The sequence below is a fragment of the Mustela erminea genome, chromosome 19 (assembly GCF_009829155.1).
Source record: "Mustela erminea isolate mMusErm1 chromosome 19, mMusErm1.Pri, whole genome shotgun sequence".
Lineage (NCBI taxonomy): Eukaryota > Metazoa > Chordata > Mammalia > Carnivora > Mustelidae > Mustela > Mustela erminea.
In genome coordinates, this window is record NC_045632.1 from 9,963,437 (window position 1) to 9,987,540 (window position 24,104).

The window sequence follows — 24,104 nt, forward strand, 5'->3', positions numbered from 1 at the left end:
CCTTCTTGGGGAGGAGGGGGAAAGCTGAAACTATCCCTGGAATTGGCTGGCCTAGGGAGCGGCTGTGCCCCTGCGTTTGCTAGATAGCTCCAGACTCCGTTTAACTGGCTTCCCCACCTTTGAGCATCCAGGGGTCTGTATGAGGGCCTGCTTCTCCAGTTTCGTTGTAGAGCCTGGGTTGTAACCCGTGGAGTAGAAAGTGCTTATAGAAGGAGCTGGTGACTGAGTATCCAAACAATTACATAATGGAACTCGTGTGACAAACCTTTTTTGGGACCTGTATTCCATACGAATGCCCTCTGTATAAAAGTAAAACTTGGGTTGCAAGTTAACTTTTGACAGTCGCAGTCTCTACCCTTTGAGCCACCACCTATGCCTCGAGTTGGTCGTGATCACTAAGGGGGGGGGGGTTACTGCCCATCACTGACTGGGACCTGAGGTGCCCCGCTTCAAATTGTCCCCCAAAGCATGGCTGTTGGGCGGGTTACAGTAGGTTAACCATGCCAGGGGGGGTCCAGGTGCAATGCACCGGCTTCCAGCCAGGGGCCAGAACCATGTCCATGCAGAACAAGACTGAAGGGCTTGGCTGTGGGCATTAAGCATCCTAAGGCAGGCCGGCCTTCAGGGATCCTTGAACAGGTTTCAAAGCTTTACCCCAATGTCATTGCAGCTCAGCACTTAGCCAGAGTGGGGCTGTGTTCTTTATGGGGTGTTCAGAAGGACCCCTGGCTTACGCCCACCCCATCCAGCAGCTCCCGGCACCACCCCAGTGTCTCCTGACATTGCAGTGTCCTGGGGGGGAGGGAGGGAGGTACAAAACCACCCTCTTCTGAGAGTCCTCGGGACCTGTCCTAAGTTCCCCCCAGGACACCCACATTCCCAAAACTAACGCTCCAGGGCGCACGTGGATAACCTAAGTCCCCAAGGGATTTTTCCTGTGTGGAAGTTTGCAGACCAACATGTTGACTGGCAGGTCCCGGGGTCTCCTTCCTCTGCCCCAAGTCCGAGAGAAGAGCCAGCAGCTAAGACATTCAGCAACCAATGTCCAGGTGAGGCTTTGTTAGCCGAAGGGCTGCCAGCCGCCTTTGGGTCATTTTGTTTAGGTCCATTCCAAACAACCTTGGGACACAGAGTAGAACACATTACTCCAGGCCGCTGTTGTGACATTGGAATCCATCATACCTCTTGCCTTATTACCCTAAGTTTATTGACTAGTACTTTGTTGGAAACCTCAAATCCCATCGGGGACCAGGCTGGGCTCCACATCGTCATCTGTCCCTGACCTGTGCCGACCCTTTCAATCTGACAGGTACTGAAGAACCTGAGAACGTGCAGAAACCCATCGCAAAGCTGGCAAGTGGCCAAATTAGAATAGGAAAGGAAGGCCACCTCGGCATTCCATGCTAATTGCACGCATTAGTGCACGGAGGAAATGTTAGCAAATTTTCTAGCTTCTTTGTCCATCCCAACCATGGATCTCCATCACTGACCCTGACTCTCACTTCCAAGCCCCGTTTCCTCCCTCCTTCCGAACCAGAAACCAGAAAGTCTCACCAGAGGACTTGAAGTTTGCAGCCAGGATGACTCAGCCCCTTGCAGAGAAGCCTGACACCGCCGTTCCCCAGGGCGTTATGGGTCAGATAAAGCTCCCTCAGGGTCTGGTTGACCCCAAGGGTGGAAGACAGATCCTCACAAGCTTTGGCTGTGAGGCCACAGCTATCCAGCCTGTGGGAGACAAGGAACAGTGGAAGAAACCTAAGGAGCTATTTCGGAAAGTCTTTTGAGAGGGATTCAGGATGATGTTTTTAGGGGACCAGTTGAAGAGACAGCAGAGTAGCACCCAACTGAGAGGCATTCAAGGATGCTTGTCAATTCGCAGCTCCATGTCTCTAGGATACCCACTGATTTTGCAGTCAAGTACCCACTTCCCTTCCTGGTAGTTCTACCCCAATTTCTCTTTGAAACCCCAGTCTCAGCCCATTGGGGGTTCACACTGTCCTTAAGCTCAGGGTCCAGGCCTGAGTTGGCTGGTTGGTTTCCATGGCTCCAGTTACTATGTTTTGGTTGGACAGAGGACCCATTCAAAACCAGTGAATCGGAACCTTATTCAATTCCTGGAGTTTTTCTTTCAGAACTTAGACCTGGTTAAGAAGTCCTCCATAGAGCTGCGGGTGTTTCACCACCAAGTAGGATCAAAGCTAAACTTTTTCCATAGAGGAACCAAGGCAGGAACAAGTACAGAAGATAATAGACACCAAGACTCCAGACACCTAGATCAAGCCATGCCTGAAGCCATTAGTGTTCAGTTACACATATCAATAAGTACCCCCCCTTTCTTTTTTAAAGGAGCCAGTATGAATTGGGCTGCCACATGCCCAAACCATAGGCCTTTTGATTCTCTCTGACTTCCAATCTGCCTCCCATTGTGTTTCTTTCCTGCATTCTCTGCTGTTAGAATAAGAACAGGTCACATTTACTGAGTGAGGGCCAGCTGTGTGCTGAGCACCTTGCTAAGGGCTTTGTTTGCTTCATCATTTATTCCTCACAGGAACTGCTGAAAGAAGTACTACCACAGCTGGGATGCTAAGTGGAAATATTTAATCTTGATTTGGCTGAGGCTGTGAGGCAGGAGATGCCAGCTTCCAAAAGGAGGTACAAGACAACGGCCGCGAACTTGCAGAGGAAGAGGAAAAACCAGCTTGGGGCTGAAGAGCCACCCACATCACGGGTGCAAAAGGGTCAGGAGAGGGGCGCCTGGGTGGCTCAGTGGGTTAAAGCCTCTGCCTTCAGCTCAGGTCATGATCCCAGGGTCCTGGGATCGAGCCCTGCGTTGGGCGCTCTGCTCAGCAGGGAGCCTGCTTCCTCCTCTCTCTCTGCTTGCCTCTCTGCCTACCTGTGATCTCTGTCAAATAAGTAAATAAAATCTTAAAACAACAACAACAACAAAAAAGAAGGGTCAGGAGAGGAAGGTTAGGGTGAGACCCACAGTGGGGGGGGAGTGATATATGAGGAGGTCGACCCTGATTCCATGTCAGGAGACTGGGCAGTCGGGGCACTTCCCAGGGGTCCCGTAAGAATGCCCACATGATCCCCATGACAGAGTGGCGTTTGGATGCCAGCCAGATGGGGAGAGATACCGACATCCAGGGACCCCAGCAGCACAAATAAGAGGAAAATGCTGTCCCTGAGACACCATCTCGATGGCCACCTACCCAGGGCCCCAGATAATGGAGAGACTCAGAATCGACCACAACAGAAACAGACAGTCCTTCCCTCAGGGTGGGGGCCAAGCAGGTTCCGGGGAGGAAGAAGGAGGAGGAGGAAGGGACAATTCACATTTGCCCAGAATTCACACTAGAGCAGACTGAGTTTTTATTCTATAAAGGTCACTGAAGAGCCACGCAGCTGTGTAAGTGAGTATCAACGGAAAAGGGGAATTTTACAGAAAATGTTCATGGGCAAGGAGCCAAGAGAAAGGGAGGCATTTTATGTTTGCATCCCACAGAGAATTAACTCTTCCTCCGGGAGCTGTTTGTGGCTTTTCCTTCCACCTCCGGGGGCTCCTGAGTGTGTCTGCCGGAGCCGTGGAGGGATGGCCATGGGACGAGGATGCACCCCACCCGTCCCGGCGCCCGGGGCTCACCATAGTTTCTCCAGCCTGCAGGTGGGATGTCGTAGCCCCTTGCACAGCGGCCACATGCCCGTGTCCCCCAGGTCATTGAAGCTCAGGTCCAGCTCCCGAAGGTGGTGGTTGATCTGGAGCACCGTGCAGAAACCCTCGCAGGCGGCGGAACTCAGCCTGCAAATGCCCAGCCTGGAAGACAGGATGCCCAGAGCCCAGCTGACTCAGCCTGCAGACCTCCCTGGGGAGGGCTCCCCAGCTGGGCGCCCCCAGACTGAAGAAGGGAGAAGCAAGGGGCTTCATCAGAAGGAAGAGAGAGACCAGAATGGAAGGGGGGAGCGGGAAGGGAGGAAGACAGGACTGTTTGGAGTGAGCTGGTTATCGGATGGCTGCCGGGGTACGAGCATCCCCCAGCTGCTGCAACGAGTACCATGCCAGCAGGGCCCAGGGCAGAAACACCATCTCACTGCGCTGGGAGCCTGCTTCCCTCCTCAGCCCTGATGACCTGCTCCAGCCTCTGCCCCGGGGAGTCCTCAGGGTTCCCTGCCCTGTAGAAGCATCACCACTCTCTCTGCCCCCATGTTCACACTGCGTCCTCCTGCCTGTGCACTGTGTCCAAATGTCCCCTCTGCAGGAGGAGGCCTGAAGGCCACCCCGCTCCAGCAGGCCCTCACCTGAACTAGTTTTTTGGTTTTTGGGTTTTGTTTTTTGGGGGTTTTGGGGGGTTTTTTGTTTGTTTTTTTAGATTTTATTTATTTGACAGATAGAGATCACAAGTAGGCAGAGAGGCAGGCAGAGAGAGAGGGGGAAGCAGGCTTCCTGCTGAGCAGAGAGCCCGATGTGGCGCTCGATCCCAGGACCTTGGGATCATGACCTGAACCGAAGGCAGAGGCTTAACCCACTGAGCCACCCAGGCGCCGCAGCTTTTTTTGTTTTTGTTTTTGTTTTTTTTAAGATTTTATTTATCGGGGCACCGGGTGGTTCAGTCATTGAGCATCTGCCTTCGGCTAAGGTCATGATCCCAGGGTGCTGGGATCCAGCACTGCACTGGGCTTCCTGCTTCTCCCTCTCCCACTTGCCCTACTTGTGTTCCTTCTCTCCCTGTGTCTTTCTTGGTAAAACAGATAAAATATTTTTTATCTATCTATTTGACAGAAAGAGAGAGAGCTCAAGCAGGGGAGCAGCAGAGGAAGAGGGAGAAGCAGGCTGCCTTCTTTTCCGACTGCAACCGCCAGAAACAGGGGCCATTTGTGATTCGGGACAGCAAGCGATTCCTAAGTGGCACTTCCTCTGCTCCTGGCGGCAGCCGCTGGGAGGGAAATGCGACATGTCCTACCATTGTTAGGAGACACCTGTGAGCTCCAAGGCCCCAACAGACAGACGCCATGCACTGCTCAAGGTCACAGACCTGGGGACCCTCAGCCACTGTCCTCGCCGTTAATGTAGATGCCCTTACCGCTGGGAGACCATGTGGGGTATTGAGAGGGTCAGAAGTGCCATATTTCGGGGGCCTGGGTGGCTCAGTGGGTTAAAGCCTCTGCCTTCGGCTCAGATCATGATCCCAGGGTCGGGGGATCAAGCTCCACATCAGGCTCTCTGCTCAGCAGGGAGCCTGCTTCCCCCTCTCTCTCTGCCTGCCTCTCTGCCTACTTGTGATCTCGCTCTGTGTCAAATAAATAAATAAAATCTTTTAAAAAAAAAGTGCCATATTTCACGGCATAGTATTTTTCCCCTGGTTTTCAGGTATTTCTGCCTGAGATACAGCTCCCAACGGTGAACTCCTGAACTGCCCTTTGAGGGTGACCCGCAGGGTCTGTGTAACGTAGACATCTGGCTGGCCCGCTGTGTCTGGACCAGAGAAGGAGCCCAGCCTCAGTCCATCAGTATGAGCCACGCTCCGTGACTGGACCAATGCACTCTGAAAAGAGTTGGGTTTTTTTGTGTGTGTGTGTTTTCTTTTTTTTTTTTTTTTTTGATACATCCTAAAATTTAATGGCAGAATAAATGTCTACGAATAACTGAAAATCTGCTAAAACAAAAAGCAAAAGACAGACTCTTCCTCACAGTGGAGCATGTGACAAGCGACAGCAATTTCAACAGCAGGAAATTAGATTCCAAGCCCAAACAGGGCGAGAGCAGAGGATGGGGGAGGGGCACTTAGTTGACTCAGGCGGAAGCGCTCAGGATTCTTGATATCCGGGTCATGCATTGGAGCCCCATGCTGAATGTAGAGATTACTTAAATAAATAAACATTAAAAAAAAAAGAAAGAAAGAAAGAAAGAAACGGAAAAACTACAATATGGGGAAAAGACTGGCATTACAAATCAGCAAGGAAAGCATGGGCCCTTTATTAAACGGCAACACAAAAATTAGAGGAAAAAAATTGAACTGTGCCTAACCACATATGTAGACACAAAGAAGAAATGGAATACACCTGTGATAGTGTACTAGCAAAGGACTTGTTTTTTTTTTTAAGTTTTTTTTTTTTTTACTTATTATTGTTATTATTGTTTTTTTTTAGTAATCTCTACGCCCAACATGGGGGGTTTGAACCCAAAACCCCAAGATCAAGAGTCACTTACTCCACTGACTGAACCAGCCAGGAGCCTGGCCAAAGAATATGAATCAGGGGCACCTGGGAGGCTCCGTGGGTTAAGCCTCTGCCTTTGGCTCAGGTCATGATCTCAGGGTCCTGAGATCAAGTTCTGCATCGGGCTCTCGCTCAGCGGGGAGCCTGCTTCCCCCTCTCTCTCTGCCTGCCTCTCTGCCTACTTGTGATCTCTCTCTCTCTGTCAAATAAATAAATAAATAAAATCTTCTAAAAAAATAATGTAAATCATAGAAATACATATGGATTTGACCTCAAAACATAAAGATTTGAACTTGATGAAAGCAACCACAGACAACTTGACAGATTGGTGACCCGCTGAGCAGACTTTCCAAGGGCTGCCCTCAACAAAAGATTGATCCCTGACACAGGGAACATCTGGGTATGAAGACCAGTGTAGGACACACACCAAAGACATAAATAAATTATACGAACATGCAATCCACAGGATGGGGGAACCAAAAAAGTGGGTAAGCACAGGAAGAGCTACTGAACACTGAAATTCCACTTAAGAATGGTTTACACCCACCAGGGTTTTACAGATAGAGAACTGAATAACCATCCACATCCCCTCAAAGTAGCTTTCCTAAATTGTGGGTGGAAATTTAAACGGCCCATCTTTCTAGAGAGCTATTCAGAAGTGTTGCAATCTCAAGGATGCAAATTCAGGCTGAGTGTGTGACTCTGCCCCCGGGTGGGATCTCCCTGTGGCTCAGAGAGGGACACAACTGAGAAGGAACTCTGCGGGGGAGGTGGGGGTGGGGTGGGTAGGGGCACGACTCCGTAGCCTCTGGGGCTGCAGAGGAAGGCGTGCCAGGCAGGGCAAAGGAATGCAAATCAGTGCCTCAGAGGTGTAGAGCTCAGTGGGGCTGGTGGGGGGAGAAGGAGCCAATGGCGAGATGACAGGGGTGCCTGCAGAAGAGCTCAGGGGTGCCAGAAGGAGACAGAATTCATGCACAAGTATCTGTGGGTCTGTAGTGATACCAGATGCAGTGGAGAGGAGAGAAGAAGGGAAGAAACAGGGCACGTCTCCAAACGCAGCAACAGCAAGAGAAAGCCCACTGTCCACGATGTCTTGAAAGAAAAACAAAACAAAACCAAAAAACCTGAGGCTTTTGTGGGACAGACTCTCCTTTAGGACTACAGAGAAAAATGACTTTCTTTTTTTCTTTTTTTTTTTACGATTTCATTTATTTATTTGAGAGGGAGAGCGAGAGAGAGCACCAGTAGGGGAGGAGCAGGACTCATTCCCAGGACCCTGGGATCATGACCTGAGCCGAAGGCAGATGCTTAACCCACTGAGCCTCCCAGGAACCCCCCAAAACTGATTTTCTGAAAATGAACAGCCCTCTGCATTCTTTTTATTCCTTGGGTGTATTTATGTGTTTATTGATTTAAAAACATGTTAACTAATCTGGAATTAAAACAAAAACTTAATAAACTTAAACTTAGTAAATAAATAACTTAAATAAATTTAATAAATTCAATAATAAATTTAATAATAAAATAATAAATATCAGGGTCATGAGTTGGATATTATAATAAATAATAAATTTAATAAATAAATAACTTAAATAAATAAAATAAACTTTTAAAACTTAATAAGAATAAATAAAAATAAAATGCACAAACTTTCAAACACCCCTCCCTGAGCCAGTTCTTACACCAGCGATCAGAGCATGGAGCTGGCACAGCTTCTTCACTTTTGGAAGTGCACACCCATGCACACAAATGGCAAGTTTTAATGATGGATGCTGAGAAGCATAAGATCAAATTAAATGCTACAACTAGGAATCTAGACCTTATTTAGGGGTCAGGGAAGCCATGCAGGGGGAAGAAGTGTTTGTTTTTCCTCACAGATAGAACAGATGTCACCAGGGTGAAAGGGGGATCAGCAAAGCAGAAGGGCATCCCAAGAAGAAAAAAAATGGCTTGTGCAAAGGCTCTGTGGCAGAAAAATCTTTGCAGCAGAGGTAGCTAGAGGCTAGGAGAAGAGGGGAGTGAGCATGACCCCAGTGAGCTCAGACATAAGAGCAAGGATTGCATACTTGAACTCGGATGACGGTGAGCAAAGCAAGACTCACCGAAGGGTCTGGAGCCTGCACTGGTGACACCTGAGGCCCTCACACAGCAGCAGCACCCCAGGGTCCCCCAGGTCATTCAGGCTTAGATCCAGCTCCATCAGGCTCTGGTTCACACTGAGAGTGGAAGCAAGGTCCTCACAGGCAGCTGCAGTGAGATGGCAAATCTTCAACCTGCCAGAAACCCAATTCAACACAGATCAGGGAGTGTTCTCCACACAGCACTGATTTTATCCTCCCTACCCCCACTTGTAATGGTTTTCAAACAAATAACTCATTTTTTCTTAAATAGGCAGAAACTTTTTGAATAGAAATTTCTCCATGGAAAATAAACACAGATGAAAAATAAAATAAAATCAGATGAAAAGATGCCCAGCACCACTCATCATTCGGAAAATGCAAATCAAGACCACCCTGAGATTCCATGTCACATCCATTAGGAGAGCTATTATTAAAAAATAATAATAAAGTTTTTTAAGAATTAAAAAAAAAAAAATCCTGAAAATCACAAGCATTGGCAAGGACGTGAAGAAACTGGAAACTTTACGCACTGTCGGTAAGAGTCGATAACGGTACGGTGGCTGTGGGAAACAATATGGCAGCTCCATGAAAAATTAAAGAAACCATAGGATCCATCCATTCCACTTCTCCGTTACATAGCCCGAAGAATTAGAAATAAGGGCTCCAAGAGATATTTGTACTCCAGTGTTTACACCATTATTCAAAATAGCCAAAAGATAGAAGCAACCCAAGTGTCCATCAGTGGAGAAATTGAATGGGTAGACTGGTGTATCCATGCAATGAGAGGTCACTCATCTGTGAGGAGGAAGGAACCTCAAACACACAAACACATGCTACAATGTGGATGAACCTTGAAAAGATACTAAGTAACATACGCCAGTCACACACACACACACACACACACACACACACACACACACTTTGTGATTCTACGTATATGAGGTACCTACAGTAGTCAAGTTTGTAAAGACAGAAAGTAGAATGGAGGTTATCAGGTGCCGGGGGAGGGAGACAGGGAGTCTGTGTTGAATGGACACTCTTAATTTTGCAAGAACTGTATGCCTCGAAATGGTGAGATGGTGGGGGCGCCTGGCCGCTCAGCTGGTAGAGCACGGGACTCTTGATCTCTGGTTCGTGAGTTTGAGCATCCCATGTTGGGTGCAGAGACTACTTAAAAAAAAAAGCTAAGATGGTCATTTTATGACATGTGTATTTTATTTTATTTATTCATTTGTGTGTGTGTGTGTGTGCAATGCATTTTCTTGGCTGAAATAACCAAGAAGACACAGAACAACATTTCCGTGCCCATCGTGTGTGATTCCTCAACCTCTCTTGGATGTGACACCATAAATTTGTAGTCACGTGTCCGGGGTTCAGTTAGAACCGCCTTCACTGATAGAAATATAGAGCAGGGAAACACTATTGTCCCTCAAAGATGTCCTCTGTTGACATTTAGCATAGTGTCTGCCCATATATAGAAAGGAAAGACAGGGACAGAGTCCTGATTTTACCATGTGAGTCCCTGGATTCAGCCGTGCTGGAAACCAGTATTTCCCTCCGGGCTTCTTGGTCACAGAGGCCAACAAATTCACTTTTATCGTCAAACACATTGAGATAGGGTGTCTGTCGCTGGCGACCACAAGCGTTTTGGGAGAGGTTCTTTATTTTAAGGGGCTTTATGATGCTTGCCACTGATGCTTGCAACTGATGCTACTATCCCCTTGATGTTTATTTATTTATGTTTTATTCTGGTAAAATATACATCACATGACATGCCTGGCTGGCTTATTCGGTAGAGCATGTGATTCTTGATGGGGAAGGGTGGTTCTTGAATTTGAGCCCCACATTAAGCACAAAGCTTACTTTTAAAAAGTATATACATAAATAAAGATATAAAACATAACATTTACCTGTCTAACCTTTTCTTTTTATTTAGGAATCTCTGCGCCCAACCCAACGTGGGGCTCGAACACACGTCCCCGAGATCAAAAGTCACACTCTCTTCCAACTGAACCAGCCCCCGTTTTAACCATTTTTAAGTGTACAACTCAGTGGCCCTAAGTACGCTGCAGGGCTGTGTGACCATCACCACCATCCACGCTCAGAACTTTGTGTGGTCCCAAGCAGACTCTGCATGACTCCCCATTCCTGCCTGTCCCATGGCAACCACGGTCCTACTTTCTGTCTAAATTGGACTCTTCTAGGGGCATCGTAAAATGGAACCGTATTATCTTTGTCCCTCTGTGATTGATTGACATTTCACTCAACACCACTCCAGTTTCATCCACGTTGGGGCACGTGTTAGAATTTCACCCTTTTTTCTTACTTTCTTTTTTTTTTCTTTAAAGATTTTATTTATTTATTTGACAGACAGAGATCTACAAGTAGGCAGAGAGGCAGGGAGAGAGAGAGAGGAGGAAGCAGGCTCCCCGCTGAGCAGAGAGCCCGATGTGGGGCTTGCTTCCAGGACCCTGGGATCATGACCCAAGCCGAAGGCAGAGGCTTTAACCCACCTGCCACCCAGGCACCCTCCCCTTTTTTCTTTCTAAGATAGAATCATTTCCCATCGTGGGGCTGTGCCATATTTTGTTTGCCCGTGAACCTATGGATGAACATTTGGCTGTTTCCACCTTTGGGCTCTTGCGAATAAGGCTGCTACAAACACAGGTGTACAAGTCGGATGCATTTTTATACCATCCCTCCATACGAGGAGACTTGCATCTTTTTAATCTTTTTTTTTTTAAAAGATTTTATTTATTTATTTGAGAGAGTGTGCAGAGGGAGAGGGAGAAACAGACTCCCTCTGCTGAGTGAGGAGCCCGATGTGGGACTCTATCCCAGGACTCCGGGATCATGACCTGAGCCAAAGGCAGATGCTTAATGACTGAGCCACCCACACACCCCAGGAGACTTGCATTTAAGTCAGCCCCAGGAAGAACTCACCACAGGATCCGCAGCCGACATATGGGGTGCTTCAAGCCTTGACATAAGAACCTCAGACCCAAATCCTCCAGCGTGTTTCCCGTCAGGTCCAGCTCCAGCAGATGCTGGTTGATGCTGAGCACAGATGCGATCTCCTGGCAAGCCCCAGCCTCCAGCTGACACTTCCTCAATCTTGGGAGGAAAGAGACGGTGAAGAGGGTGCCATCCTGCTGTCCTCTATCCTGCCCACTCATCCCTGGGCCCTCGAATCACCCGACACGAACCCACACACGTGTCACTACAGCTCACAGATGAACGAGACTTCATCATTTCCAGCAGGGAGCATCTGGTCCCATGAGGCAGGGGGTAAGCGAGGACCCTCCAGGAAAGGCAATGCCAGTGAGGCTGGAGCGCACCGTAGCTCCGGGCGAGGTCCCTAGAGCTCAAGACGTGGGCGTGTCCGTCTCTGCGGCTCACTAGCCCTGCACCCTCAAGCAAGCTGTCAGCAAGCACGTGTCATGTTTCTGGGAGCTACCCCTGTGTCTGAGGCTCACTGCCTCTACGGAAAGGACAATAATCACACCTGCTTCACGAGACTGTTGCAAGGACTGCGTACTTGACTAAAGGGACAGAGCACACAGCAGGGGCATACTTGACTAAAGGAACAGGGCACACAGCAAGTGCTCGGACAGTGAGCTACTGTTGATTAAAACCACCCCGGGGAGGGGGGAACGTCTAACTCAGGTTTGACACACTATGCACAGTTAGGAAAGGCTCTCTGGGTCATCTGAGACGGTGCTCGAAGGCTGAGTAGGCATTCACGGTCAGGAACAGGACGAGACACGTGGCAGGAGATGGTAGAAAACACACATGCTGGTTTCTGCCCCACCACCCTCTGTTCCCAACACAGGACTCCTGAAATCCCTGCATTTCCTATGTGACAAGAATGCCAGGAGAGTCTCTGGTTCTAACAGGTGGGCCACATGGGATGGGCACCAGAGAGACTGCGCCAGGATGAGAGGCAGGCAATGTGCAGCCCTGCCCCCCACCCTCCTCCAGAGGGGGTAGGGGCCGGGAATGGAGTTAATGATCTTTGGGCCACAAGGGGAAGGCTCCATAAACCCATAACACCCCCCACCCCACACCCCCACACCCCCACCCCCCACCCAGAGCACACAGCTCGGAGGTTCCAAGCTGGTGAACACGTCCACGCTGGGAGGGTGACGTGCCCCAGCTCTGTGGGGCAGGAGCTCCTGCTCTGGGACCCTCCCAGACCTCACCCCATGGGGTCCTCCTCTGGCTGATCACCTGCTTCCTTAGCCATATCCTTTATAAACCCCCATAAACCTAAGTGTTTCCCTGGGTTCTCTGAGCTGCTCTAGGAGAGTAATCAAAGCCAAGGCAGTTGAGAAGCCAGGTGACCACAGGGACTTGTAACTGATCTGAAGCTTGGCGGGGGGTGGGGGTGGGGGACCTAGCCGTTACCTCCTGGCAGATGGTGGCAGAATGGACTTGAGCTGTAAAGGAACTGTAGGGCGCCCCACTGGAGTGCAGAGTTACTTGCTGTGGGAAACCCCACACATTTGTGACCAGAAGTGTAGTGAGTGAAGTCAGCCCCCCGCCCAGGGAATGCTGGGGGGCTTGTCTAGGGCAGTGGCCTTGCAGTGAGAGGGGCTGAGACTCACTGGATCACCTGCAGCCTGCATCTGGGATGCCGGAGCCCTTCGCAGAGCAGCCTCACGCCCGGCAGCCCCAGACCATTGCAGCTGAGGTCCATCCTCGTGAGAGTCCGGCTGGCCATCAGGGCAGCCGCGAGGTCCTGGCAGGCAGAGCTGGCCACGCAGCACCTCTTCAGGCTGGGGGGTAGGGGGTGGGGAGGAGGGGAGAAGGGCCATGTCACCACGGTGGTGATTCTGCCCCTTGTCCTTTGTGTCTCCCCTTGCTTTGGTCTATACCTATTCCCCCCTCCTTTTTTTCTTTTAAAGATTTTATTTATGTATTTGACAGAGAGAGACACAGAGAGAGGGAACACAAGCAGGGGGAGTGGGAGAGGGAGAAGCAGGCTTCCCGCCGAGCAGGGAGCCCGATGGACGAAGGGCTCAATCCCAGGACCCTGGAGTTATGACCTGAGCTGAAGGCAGACACAACCGACTGAGCCACCCAGGTGCCCCCTATTTCCCCTTTATCTAAAGTAAAAGAAAGGAGATCAGGAGGCACCAGGGGCCAGGGGAGAGAGGGAACTGGAGAGTGCCTGCTAAGGACTAGGGTGTTTGTTTGCCCTGTGGGGAAAATTGCCTGGAGTTCATGCTGACATTGGCACAGTGCATACACTGAAGAAAAAACACCACTGACGGGCGCCTGGTGGATCAGTGGGTTAAGCAGCTGCCTTCCGCTCAGGTCATGATGCCAGCATCCTGGGATGGGTCCTGCATTGAGCTCCCTGCTCAGCAGGAAGCCTGCTTCTCACTCTCTCTGTCTCTGCCTGTCACTCTGTCTGCTTGTGCTCTCTCTCTCTCTCTCTCTCTGACAAATGAATAAATAAAATCTTTAAAATATTAAAAATAAAAGAAAAAGCACCACTGAGCTTTCCAGCATGTCAATGATACGTCAATAAAAGAATAAATAAAAATAAATAAATAAAAGCAACAAGAATAACATAAGATGTCGCAAGGCACCCACCCACCTGTGGAAGTTTGCCCATCACCGCGTCTATCCCTGAGCCGCAGGAAAGTAAGTCTGATGGCATTGACTCGAATGAGTTGGTGACATATATAACGGAAGCTCTTGGCGTGGTTCCTTGCACTTGGCACAGGTTAAAGAACGCACAGTTTTATTTATTATTATGTCTTGGGATCCGGCCCATGTCCTGCTCACAAAATGGTAGCTTGCTTTTCTGGGCTCCGATCTCTGTGTCTGCCCTTCAGGACGCTCCCCACAGGAGCAGGGCTGTGCTCTGGGTCAGAATCCACATACGCCTGGTTCCCTCAACCAGCTGTCATCTAACTTCTGGAAGCCGAGCCTTAATAGTGCCACGTTTGGTAACAGCATGGTAGAATATGCATAACGTAAAATTTACCACCTTCACTTGTTTTGTTGTTGTTGTTGTTGTTGTTGTTGTTGTTTTAAGTAATCGCTGCCCCCAGTGTGGGGCTGGGACCCAGGAACCCAAGGTTAAGAGTCCCCTGCTCTTCTCACTGGGTGAGCCAAGCGCCCCTGGCACCAGACTGCTTTAATTACTACGGCTTTGTGCACTCTGCTTTGAAATCAGGCAGCGTGATTGGAGGTAAGAAGCCTGGAAAGGAGGAGATACAATGAGAGAAGCGGGAGGTAATGATGCTGGGCTTTCTGCTGACTGCTTCCGGTAGGCATGGGCTGAGTCATGTACCCCCACATTCATTCGTACACTGAGATCCTAACCCCTGTATCTCGGAGTGTGCCTGTTTTTGGAAATAGGGTCTTTAAAGAAGTAATTCAAATGAGGTCACTACTGTGACTGTGACTTACAAAAGAGGAAAGGACAAAGATAACGCAGGTGTGAACACACAGTGAGGAGATGACTGAGGGGAAAGCAGCCCCGCCCACACTGGATCAGGAGCCGAGCGGCCCCGCCCACACCTGGATGCGAACTTGAGGAAATGAATTTCTGTTGTTTAAGCCCCCAGTGTGTGGTGCTTCGTGCGGGCAGTGAGAGCGAGCACCACCACGGGTCTTCCTGACGCAGCCCCCCTGCCCCGCGAAGACGGGGTGCAGGCCCGCCCCGACTCACCTCAGGTTCTGAAGTTTGCAGCCAGGGTGTCTGAGCCCCTGACACAAGAGCCTGACGCCCCGGCTGCCCAGCGCGTTGCGGGACAAAACCAGCTCGGTCAGGTTGGGCTTGGTGCTCAGAGCGGCGGCGAGCTGTTTGCTGTAGGCCTCGGGCAGCAGGTTCTTCTCGGCTCTGCAAGGAGGGACACAGGACAAAGCCGCGTTGCGCCCGACGCTGCGCAACGACTGCGTGCGGACTGTGTCACCTCGGGCTTGAGGAAGCATCTGTCATCTTTCTTACTTTTACAAAATGGGCTCCACGCCCCACTCAGGGCTTGAACCCCCAACCCTGAGATCAAGAGTGCCACACTCTACCAATAGAGCCCAGCAGCCCCCCACTCCTGCGTGTACTTTAAATATCCCACTGTAATCATCCTTATTAGTTTTCAAGAGCATTAGCAGCCAGCTCAGGGCAGAAAATGTTGGGGCTTTGATTCTTGTAGATTTAACACCAGGGAGCCCTTCTCTACCCTCTCCCCTCTCCCGCCAGCAGCAGCGGCCCCCGAGAGCCTGCCAGAAACAGGAACCCGGCTGCATCAGACATTCCCAGGGCGGAGGGTGCAGCCCGGACATCTGTTTCTGACAGCCTCCTGGTGCTCTGCTCACGTTCCAGAAACACAGATGAACCTGGTGGCTTTCTGCAGTCCCTCCCTTTCTTCCCAGCTAACGAATGTACAACGCTCTCCCTGAAGATCCAGAGCCGGAAGTAGGAGCCTGTGGCCTGGGAGCTGAATTCCTCCAATAATTTCTCAATCAGGAGGCCTCACACAAAACAGGGGTTTCTACACTTTCTTGATAAACCAAGCCCGGCTGCACAGGGACCTCGTGAGCAGGAGGCAGCCACCGGGTCCCAGAGAGCTGGGTGCATTATGACCTTGTTCCACCCAACCTGAATACGCCAGGTGGCCGCCTGCCGGTGGTATCTGATTCTGATCTCCCCGGGCATGGCCGCTTGAAACGGCTGTCTTCTGGTTCTAGAGGTCAGAAATCGGAACGGGGTGTCCCGGGGCAGGCGTCAGGGCAGACTGTCTTCCTTCCAAAGGCCTCGCATCTCTTGGCAGGTGTCTCTCCTGGCTTCCCACTTCAAGATCCTGAATTTAATCACACCTGCCAAGTCCCTTTTAACCTGGGAGGTGACATACCGATTCCAGGATTAAGGCGCAGGTGTCTTGGGGGTGGGGGAATTATTCTGCTCCCCCCTCCCCCACTCTGGCTTGAGCAAGCATTTCCATTTGTCGTTTCTGCTTTCAAGAGATTAGAAAGTGTATATATTGGGCGCCTGGGTGGCTCAGTGGGTTAAAGCCTCTGCCTTCGGCTCAGGTCACGATCCCAGAGTCCTGGGATCGAGCCTCACATCGGGCTCTCTGCTCAGCAGGGAGCCTGCTTCTCTCTCTCTCTCTCTCTCTCTCTCTCTGCCTGCCTCTCTGCCTACTTGTGATCTCTGTCTGTCAAATAAATAAATAAAATCTTTAAAAAAAAAAAAAAAAGAAAGTGTATATATTGATTTCTGCCCCCGGTTCCTGGCACAGACCCCCTAAAACCTTAGTGATTTCCTAAGTCGTAAGAGCACTAGGGCCCATCTCTTGTTCCAGCACGTGGTCTCTGACCCCATCCCTGACCCAGGGCTCCTAAGTCCTTTGGACTCTCTGGGGAACAGGAGAAGATTTTGCTCTCCTGAGGAGACTCAGGGTGAGCCTCTGGGTGGGCCTGGTGGCCAGAAAGACCGAGCTATAATTAGAAGCTCTGCACTTTCTGGGGAATTTTGGGAGATACTGCAGTTTGGAATCTCTAAAGTCTTATGACAGTCCCTTCCTCTGAATCAGCCTGGGATGGAGAATGGGCTGACTCACCAGGGCATGACATGCTGCCCATGAGGCCTCCTGATTTGCTTCTAGTTATATGGTCTGTCTTAGAACCCATGTTTAGGGTCTTTCTTCTTCTTCTTCTTCTTTTTTTTTTTTTTTTTAAAGATTTTATTTATTTATTTGACAGAGAGAGATGACAAGCAGGCAGAGAGGCAGGCACAGAGAGAGGAGGAAACAGGTTCCCTGCCGAGCAGAGAGCCCGATGCGGGGCTCGATCCCAGGACTCTGAGATCATGACCCGAGCCGAAGGCAGTAGCTTAACCCACTGAGCCACCCAGGCACCCCTAGGGTCTTTCTTCTTTTAAGTAAACCTCTGTGCCCAGTGCGGGGCTCAAGCTCATGACCCCAAGATCAAGAGTCACATGTTCCACTGACTGAGCCGGGCACACCCCTCATTTCAGAGATCTTTTATTTTGTTTATTTTTACAGATTTTATTTATTTAATTTTTTTAAAAGATTGTATTTATTTATTTGACAGGAGACAGTGAGAGAGGGAACACAAGCAGGAGGAGAGAGAGAAGAGGAAGCAGGCTTCCCGCTGAGCAGGGAGCCCCATGGGATCATGACCGGAACTGAAATCCAGAGTCAGATGCTTAAACTCACTGAGCCAGGCGGGTGCCCCTAAATTTCAGAGATCCTTTAGTGTAGTTCTCTCTGTAATGACAAGATAAAGCTGATTCAAAATTCAGCCTGATGTGCCCTCAGATGGCCTTTCAGCTCTTCACAAGTTGATTGTTTTTATCAGAGTGTATGAGAGCTTCCTGCTCTGATGTAGGCTCCCAGGCACATGTGAAAATTAAATAAACTGCTTTTCCCCTGTGAATCTGTCATATGTCAGTTTGATTCTTAGGCCCAGCCAGGGACCCAAAGAGGGAAGAAGAGAATTTCCCTCCCCTACAGCTCCAAGACAGACCTGATCAAACACATCAGTCCATTAGCGTCCCCCATACTTCTACTTTCCCCCTTAACCTCCAGAGAAACTCAGTGTCCCTTTCCTTTGTCTTGCCACTTCTCTAAAAATGTATTGCACTTTTTTTTTAAAGATTTTATTTATTTATTTGAGACAGAGACAGAGAGAGTGCAAGAGCCTGTGAGCAGGGAGGAGAGGCAGAGGGAGAAGGAGAAGCAGGCTCCCCACTGAGCAGGGAGCCTGAGCTGGGCTCCAGGATCATGACCTGAGCTGAAGACAGACTCTTAGCCCACTGAGCCACCCAGGTGCCCCTAAAAATGTCCTGATCTTGTGTTAGGATGCTATAAAATTCCAGGTTCTAGCAGCCTTTTGAGTTCCTCATCTCTGGGGACTCCCGAGTGTTCAGTGAGAACAACCAATAAACTTCCTTTTTTTATGCCCAATGTGGAGCTTGAACTCATGACCCTGGGATCAAAAGTTACATGCTCTACTGACTACACCAGCCAGGCACCCCAGAACAAATAAACATCTAAAAACGTCTTTGTTCTTCTCTGTTACTCTGTATGTTGGCTATTTAATTTACAGGCCTCCACGCCAGACCTAAGAGGGTAGAAGGGAAAAGGATGATTTTCCTCTTCTATTTTAGTGACATTCAACTCTACGCATCTACGATTACTCCTTGCCAAAAAGCCAAAAGAATACTCTGAGCTTCCTTCCTCCATCCCCTCCTCAAGCCCCCCAGCCCTCCAAATCACTGTCTCTTACACCACTCTGTTGTATTTTCTTCATAACGCTTCTCTCTATCTGAAACTACCCAAATGATCAATTTTTTTTGCTTGTTTGCCTGTTCATTTGTTTACTGTTCATTGTCTCTCTCCCTTCCCATTAGGATGTCTGGGTTTGCAGGGGCACTGCTGGCCTACTCCACTGTCTACACTTTGCAGAAAAGCACCCTTGATGGTATTTGTCGAGTGGATATGCTCTCCTTGACCGGGGCCCTAAATGAGTCCAATGGGTACTGTTTAGAGCAAGATGCTAACCTGGACACTGCTGACACTTGGGGCCAGACCATCCTCTGTGGTGGTGGGGCCATTCTGGGGACTCTGGCCTGCCCCCCAAATGCCACAGCAACCCCCATCTCCTCTGTGATGACCCAACATTTCTGCAGATTTTGCCAAGTATCTCCTGGAGTGGCGGCCATGTCAACCCCAGGTGAGGACACAGACGTGGTTGAAAGCAAGAACTTGGAGAGTGAACCCCACCGAGTACTTACGACTGTGCTGGTGGCATCTGGGGCCCCGACGCCCATCTCCCCCCATCGTCCTCATCCGTGCTGTAGGCGGCCCCGTGCAAACGCAGCACCAGGGCATTCCTGCAGCTCTTTACGCAAAAGGAGGCGATCAAGTGCTCCATTCTGGTGGCCATGTTGCTGACCACCACCACCTGGAAGGGGCTCAGCGCCTGCTGGATGAAATCCTCCTCCTGGATCTCGTAGAGGCAGCTGAAGAGCTCCAGGGAGCCCTGCTGCAAAGTGGAGCCCTCGCTCTGAGCTTTCCTTTGGATCCACCGCAGCAGCTCTGCCTTGACGTGAGGCGAGACCGTCCAGCAAAGGCTCTTCTCCACATAGCTTCTCGTCTCCTCGTTCAGGAGTCCAAACAGGAAGTGGACGGTGAGGGCCAAGAAGCTCCGTTCTGAAAACCCGTACTCCGCGAGCAGCCTGGCCACTGTCTGCTCGGGGCCGGCCCCTGCCTCCCCGGGATCCAGGAGGTAGTACATGGCAGCGAAGAATTCCTGGAAACTCAGGTGGATGAAGCTGTAGAACTTTTCACAGTTGATATCCTTCTGGAAGATGTTCATGTTGAGGAAGGAAGACACGTCGGCCCCATCGAGGCCGTGCTTCCGGAGGTCCCGCTCCTCAAACAGGATTTTCTGATTCCAGAGGCCGTCAGCCGCCAAGGAGCACAGCCCTCTCTGGTTGGAGGGGGGCTGGAGGGTGGGGCTCCCAGGCTTGGGCTGCATCAGACTCAGGAGGTAAAGCATGTACACTGCGGTCGTGGTCCTGGACGTCTGTCTTAGTAGCCCCCCATCCTCCAGCTGCTGCTTGAGGCAGGTGCAAACGACCCAGCACACCATGGGGACAAAGCACAGAGTGAAGAGGGGCTCATTGTCCCTCACGAAATGGAAGACTTGGGCAGCCTGCTCCGTGTTGTGGAAGTACTTGTAGAAGTACTCCTTCCTCTCTGCCTCTGAGAAGCCCAGGATCTCCACATGCCTGGGGTGCTCCAGCCAGCGGTGCAGTTTCTCCAAAGCCGTGGGCCTGGTAGTGATGAGCACCGACAGCTCGGGCAGCAGCTTCTTCCGAATCAGGCTGCAAAGGAGAAGCTCTGTGGGCCGCTTCTCCTCCCAGCAGAGGCACCAGGGGCCCCGAGGGTCGTGGAAAGAGGGCTTTAGCTCATCAAAGCCATCAATGATGAACAAGAGGCGCTCAGGGACTCGGACAAGCTCCTGAAGGGGCACGCTGGGCTCAGGCCAGCAGCTGGAGATGAGGTCTTGGGCGCTCTGCTCTGCGGTGCTCTGGTTCATCTCCCTGCAGTTGATGTAGAAGACGTAATCAAATCTGTCCTGGAAGAGCCTTCCGTCGGCCCAGTCCAGCATCACCTTGTGGGCGAGCATGGACTTGCCCATCCCCGCTGCTCCCTGCAGGACCACGGTGCGCGGTGGCTCCGGGCGCTCTTCGTCGGGCTCGAAGAGGGTCTCCAACTGGATGAAGCTGGTCTGGTGTCCCATGGTTCTCGCCTGTCCCCAGCTTGTGTCCAAAAGCTTCTGCTGGGCCCACATGGGATTTGAGTGTTCCTTCACCAGGAGGAGGCGGGTGTACCTGTGGCTGAGATTGACGCATTCTCCTAGGCGTGCATTGCGGTCTTCCATCAGCCGGAACTTCCTGCGCACATAGTCCCTGTAGGTTTCCTGGGGATCTAACGGGGAGGAAGGAGGGGTCCGTGGAAGACTCATCAGCAACCGTTGACTGACTCATGACTTAAAGCAAACCACGATCTAGTGCCTACTTGTTCTAAAGTATCCACGGGAGAGTTTTCTGGATGGAGCCTGGGAACCATGGTACTACTCTAAAAAGATCTCCCCTGTTCTTGGGAAGTGGAGACACTAACATGGGAACTGTCTTTAGCCAACAGTATTCATTCTATCCTTGCTACTCAATGGTCCACGCCCAGGAGCTGACGGAAGGCCACGAGGGCACCTAAAGAACATCTTAATCTCAGCCACTGGTTCCCTGGGGTCCTCCTGGTGAAGAGACACTGAAATCCCCAGTGGGCTCACAAGGAGAGGGTGGGAAATGGGAACGTGAGCCCCAGTCCCCACCTGAATGCATCAGAAACTGCATTCCTAACAAGACCGCTGCATAATTTATAGGCACGTTTAAGTCTGGCCAAGTTTTCTGTGCCCGCTTAAAAAAAAAAAAAAAAAAAAAGCCAGATATGTCATCTGCACCAGAGAACTTATCCCTCCCATAAGTCCCGTGCTTGAAGTCTCTTTGGGAAATCGACTTAGCATAGAAGTGAATGCCTAATCTAGAACAGGAGTGCTCAGCAGGGTGACAGTGTCCTCCCTAGGGGATTTCTGGCAAGGTCTGGAGATATTTGGGGCCGCAGCAACTGGGGGATGGGCGGGTGGGGGCGGGCTACTATCGTCTAGTGGGCGGAGGCCAGGGAGGCTGTTCAAAATCCTGTAGTGCCCAGGACACCCCACAATAAAGAATTATCCAGCCCACTGCCCGGGTGCCACGGTGGGGGAACCGTGATCCAGACTAAAATGCATACTGTCTTACCTGGATGTCACCAGAGGCTCATACTATCTGTCCAGAGGAAGGTGAATGAAAGAGCACAATGTGATCCCAGAACTCTCTCAAAAGGAATGCATGTTCTCTTTTCTATTCAATTGTAGTAAAATATACATCATCTAAAATTTAGCATTTTAACCATTTTTTAAGTGTTTGACAGACTCAGTGACATTACACTGCATTCACAAAGTTGTGCAATCATCACCCCTATCCATTTCCGGGACTTTTCCGTCATGCTCAACAGAAACCCCTGTGTGTATGAAACACTAACTCCTCATTCCTTCCTCCACCCCGGCCCCTGGCGGCCACCATTCCACTTTCGGTTTCATGAACGGGACTACTTTAGGCTCCTCATGTGAGTGAAATCACACAGGATCTGCCTTTATGTGTTGGCTCTTTTGACTTGGCCTAATGCTGTAGCAAGTATCAGAATTTCATTCCTTTTTAAGTCTATTATTCCATTGTATACAAACAGAATACATTGTATACATGTGGAATACATATAAATACACCATATTTCGTTTATCCATTTATCTGTTGATAAAGTTATTTCATTAGCTCTCTTAATGTGTATTAATAAATATTGGGGTGCCTGGGTGGCTAAGTTGGTTAAAGCCTCTGCCTTCGGCTCAGGTTGTGCTCTCGGGGTCCTGGGATCGAGTCCTGCATTGGGCTCTTTGCTCGGCAGGGAGCCTGCTTCCCCCTCTTTCTCTGCTTGCCTCTCTGCCTACTTGTGATCTTTGTCTGTCAGATAAATAAATAAAATATTTTTTTAAAAATTAACACTTCTAGGCTCATAAATACACCCATTGTCCTTCCCTTTTGTCAACTGTGATTCTATTTCAATCAAACAAAGATAACTGTGACAGTAATGTTTGAATTTTGTAAAATTCTTTGTCTTTTCCTGAGAAAGTATTCCTATTTTGAGACACAGAACATTAGGAAAATAGAAATGCTTAAAATAAGAATGAGAACAAAGAGGGAGTTACGATATATAGGCCCTGTGCTATGCCCCATGCCTTCAGGTGCCTTGAAAGGTGTCCAGAATCATTGGCGTTATTGTTGACGTTGGCGCTGCCTGTCCTGCAGCCCATACTCACTTCTTCCTTGTCAATAGTCCTGACTCTATTAAGGTAATGGGTGCCGATCCCTTGATTCCAGGAATGCTGTCCCTTCATGAGCCCCAGAGGAGGAACGTTGACACAACCAGTCATGAGCAACCTCATTCCCTGTTGCCAGTGGCTGGTCCGGGAATGGGCCCCAGTCCCTACTAAGAGCGCATATGGGGATGACCACTGGGAAGGGGGAAGCATGTTAAACAGATGTTTTCCTGAAGGAAACGATACTCTGTCGAGGAAGAGAGCCTTCTGTCTCTCTTTTCTCCCTAGCTTGGAATTCACTTGCATGGTTTGGCTGCCATCTTGTAACTGTGAAATGACAAGAGTCAGGACAAGTGAACCAGCAAGAAGTTGGGGCTTTGACAGTGTTGTTGATCTACTACATCAACTCTGCAACCATCCCACCCAAGATTTTTTGTTATATGCAAACACTAATTTTACACGTCCTTTTTTTTTTTTTTGGTCTGATGGACTCTGGTGGATAGTCTGATGCGTGTGGCCTTGCGCATTCTACGAGATACGTGGCTGACAGCTCACCTCTTGTTGGAGCTCCAGGAAAGACTTCGAGAGAACATGCTGACTGGCTTCCCAGTGAGGATGGACCACCAGGTGCAGTATCTGGAAGAGACATTTTAGGAGGTCAGCTAGCATTTACCATGAACACCTGAAACCAACATAACTTGTATGTCAATTTAAAAAATAGTAGTTACCCTCTCTGCCTACTTGTGATCTCTGTTGTCAAATAAATAAATAAAATCTTTAAAAAAAAGTGGGGGGTGCCTGGGTGACTCAGTGGGTTAAAGCCTCTGACTTCGGCTCGGGTCGTGATCTCGGAGTCCTGGGATTGAGCCCCACATCTGGCTCTCTGCTTAGCAGGGAGCCTGCTTCCTCCTCTCTCTGCCTGCCTCTCTGCCTACTTGTGATCTCTGTCTGTCAAATAAATAAATAAAATCTTTAAAAAAAAATTAAAAAATAATAGTTACCATTACATCAAGCTGTGCATATAACTCCACCTATAACTCCGCCCACCCCCGCTGCAAATGTTTAGCAGTCTCCTCACATATGCACCGCTGTTGAAAGCACTCGTGCTTCATAACCTGCTCTCCTTTCTGGGGGCCCATCACGGTGATTGGCACCTCCATCCATCCAAGAATTCCCCCAGGCAGGAAGGCGTGAATCAGCTTGGATTCCCTCCCTCTCCTTCCATCCTTGGCCGTGTCTCATCCAGCCACCCGTCCATCCACACACCCACCCACCCATGTATCCATCCAACCAATACACATACATTGGCCACCA

At 49.9% G+C, this 24,104-nt stretch overlaps 1 protein-coding gene across 1 annotated transcript in view; it reads right to left on the reverse strand.

Moving 5' to 3' along the window:
- Window positions 1-710: 710 nt before the first annotated feature.
- The window catches only part of NLRP12 (NLR family pyrin domain containing 12), a 28,284-nt gene continuing 4,890 nt past the window's right edge, over window positions 711-24,104 (reverse strand). Inside the window, exons 2-10 of the mRNA XM_032323589.1 lie at window positions 23,346-23,426; window positions 19,108-20,809; window positions 15,022-15,192; window positions 12,941-13,111; window positions 11,277-11,447; window positions 8,316-8,486; window positions 3,644-3,814; window positions 1,555-1,725; window positions 711-1,119 (exon numbers count right to left, since the gene is read on the reverse strand). Coding sequence (XP_032179480.1) covers window positions 1,032-1,119; window positions 1,555-1,725; window positions 3,644-3,814; window positions 8,316-8,486; window positions 11,277-11,447; window positions 12,941-13,111; window positions 15,022-15,192; window positions 19,108-20,809; window positions 23,346-23,426 — 2,897 coding nt within the window. The 3' untranslated portion in view covers window positions 711-1,031. The remainder of the gene's footprint in view (window positions 1,120-1,554; window positions 1,726-3,643; window positions 3,815-8,315; window positions 8,487-11,276; window positions 11,448-12,940; window positions 13,112-15,021; window positions 15,193-19,107; window positions 20,810-23,345; window positions 23,427-24,104) is intronic.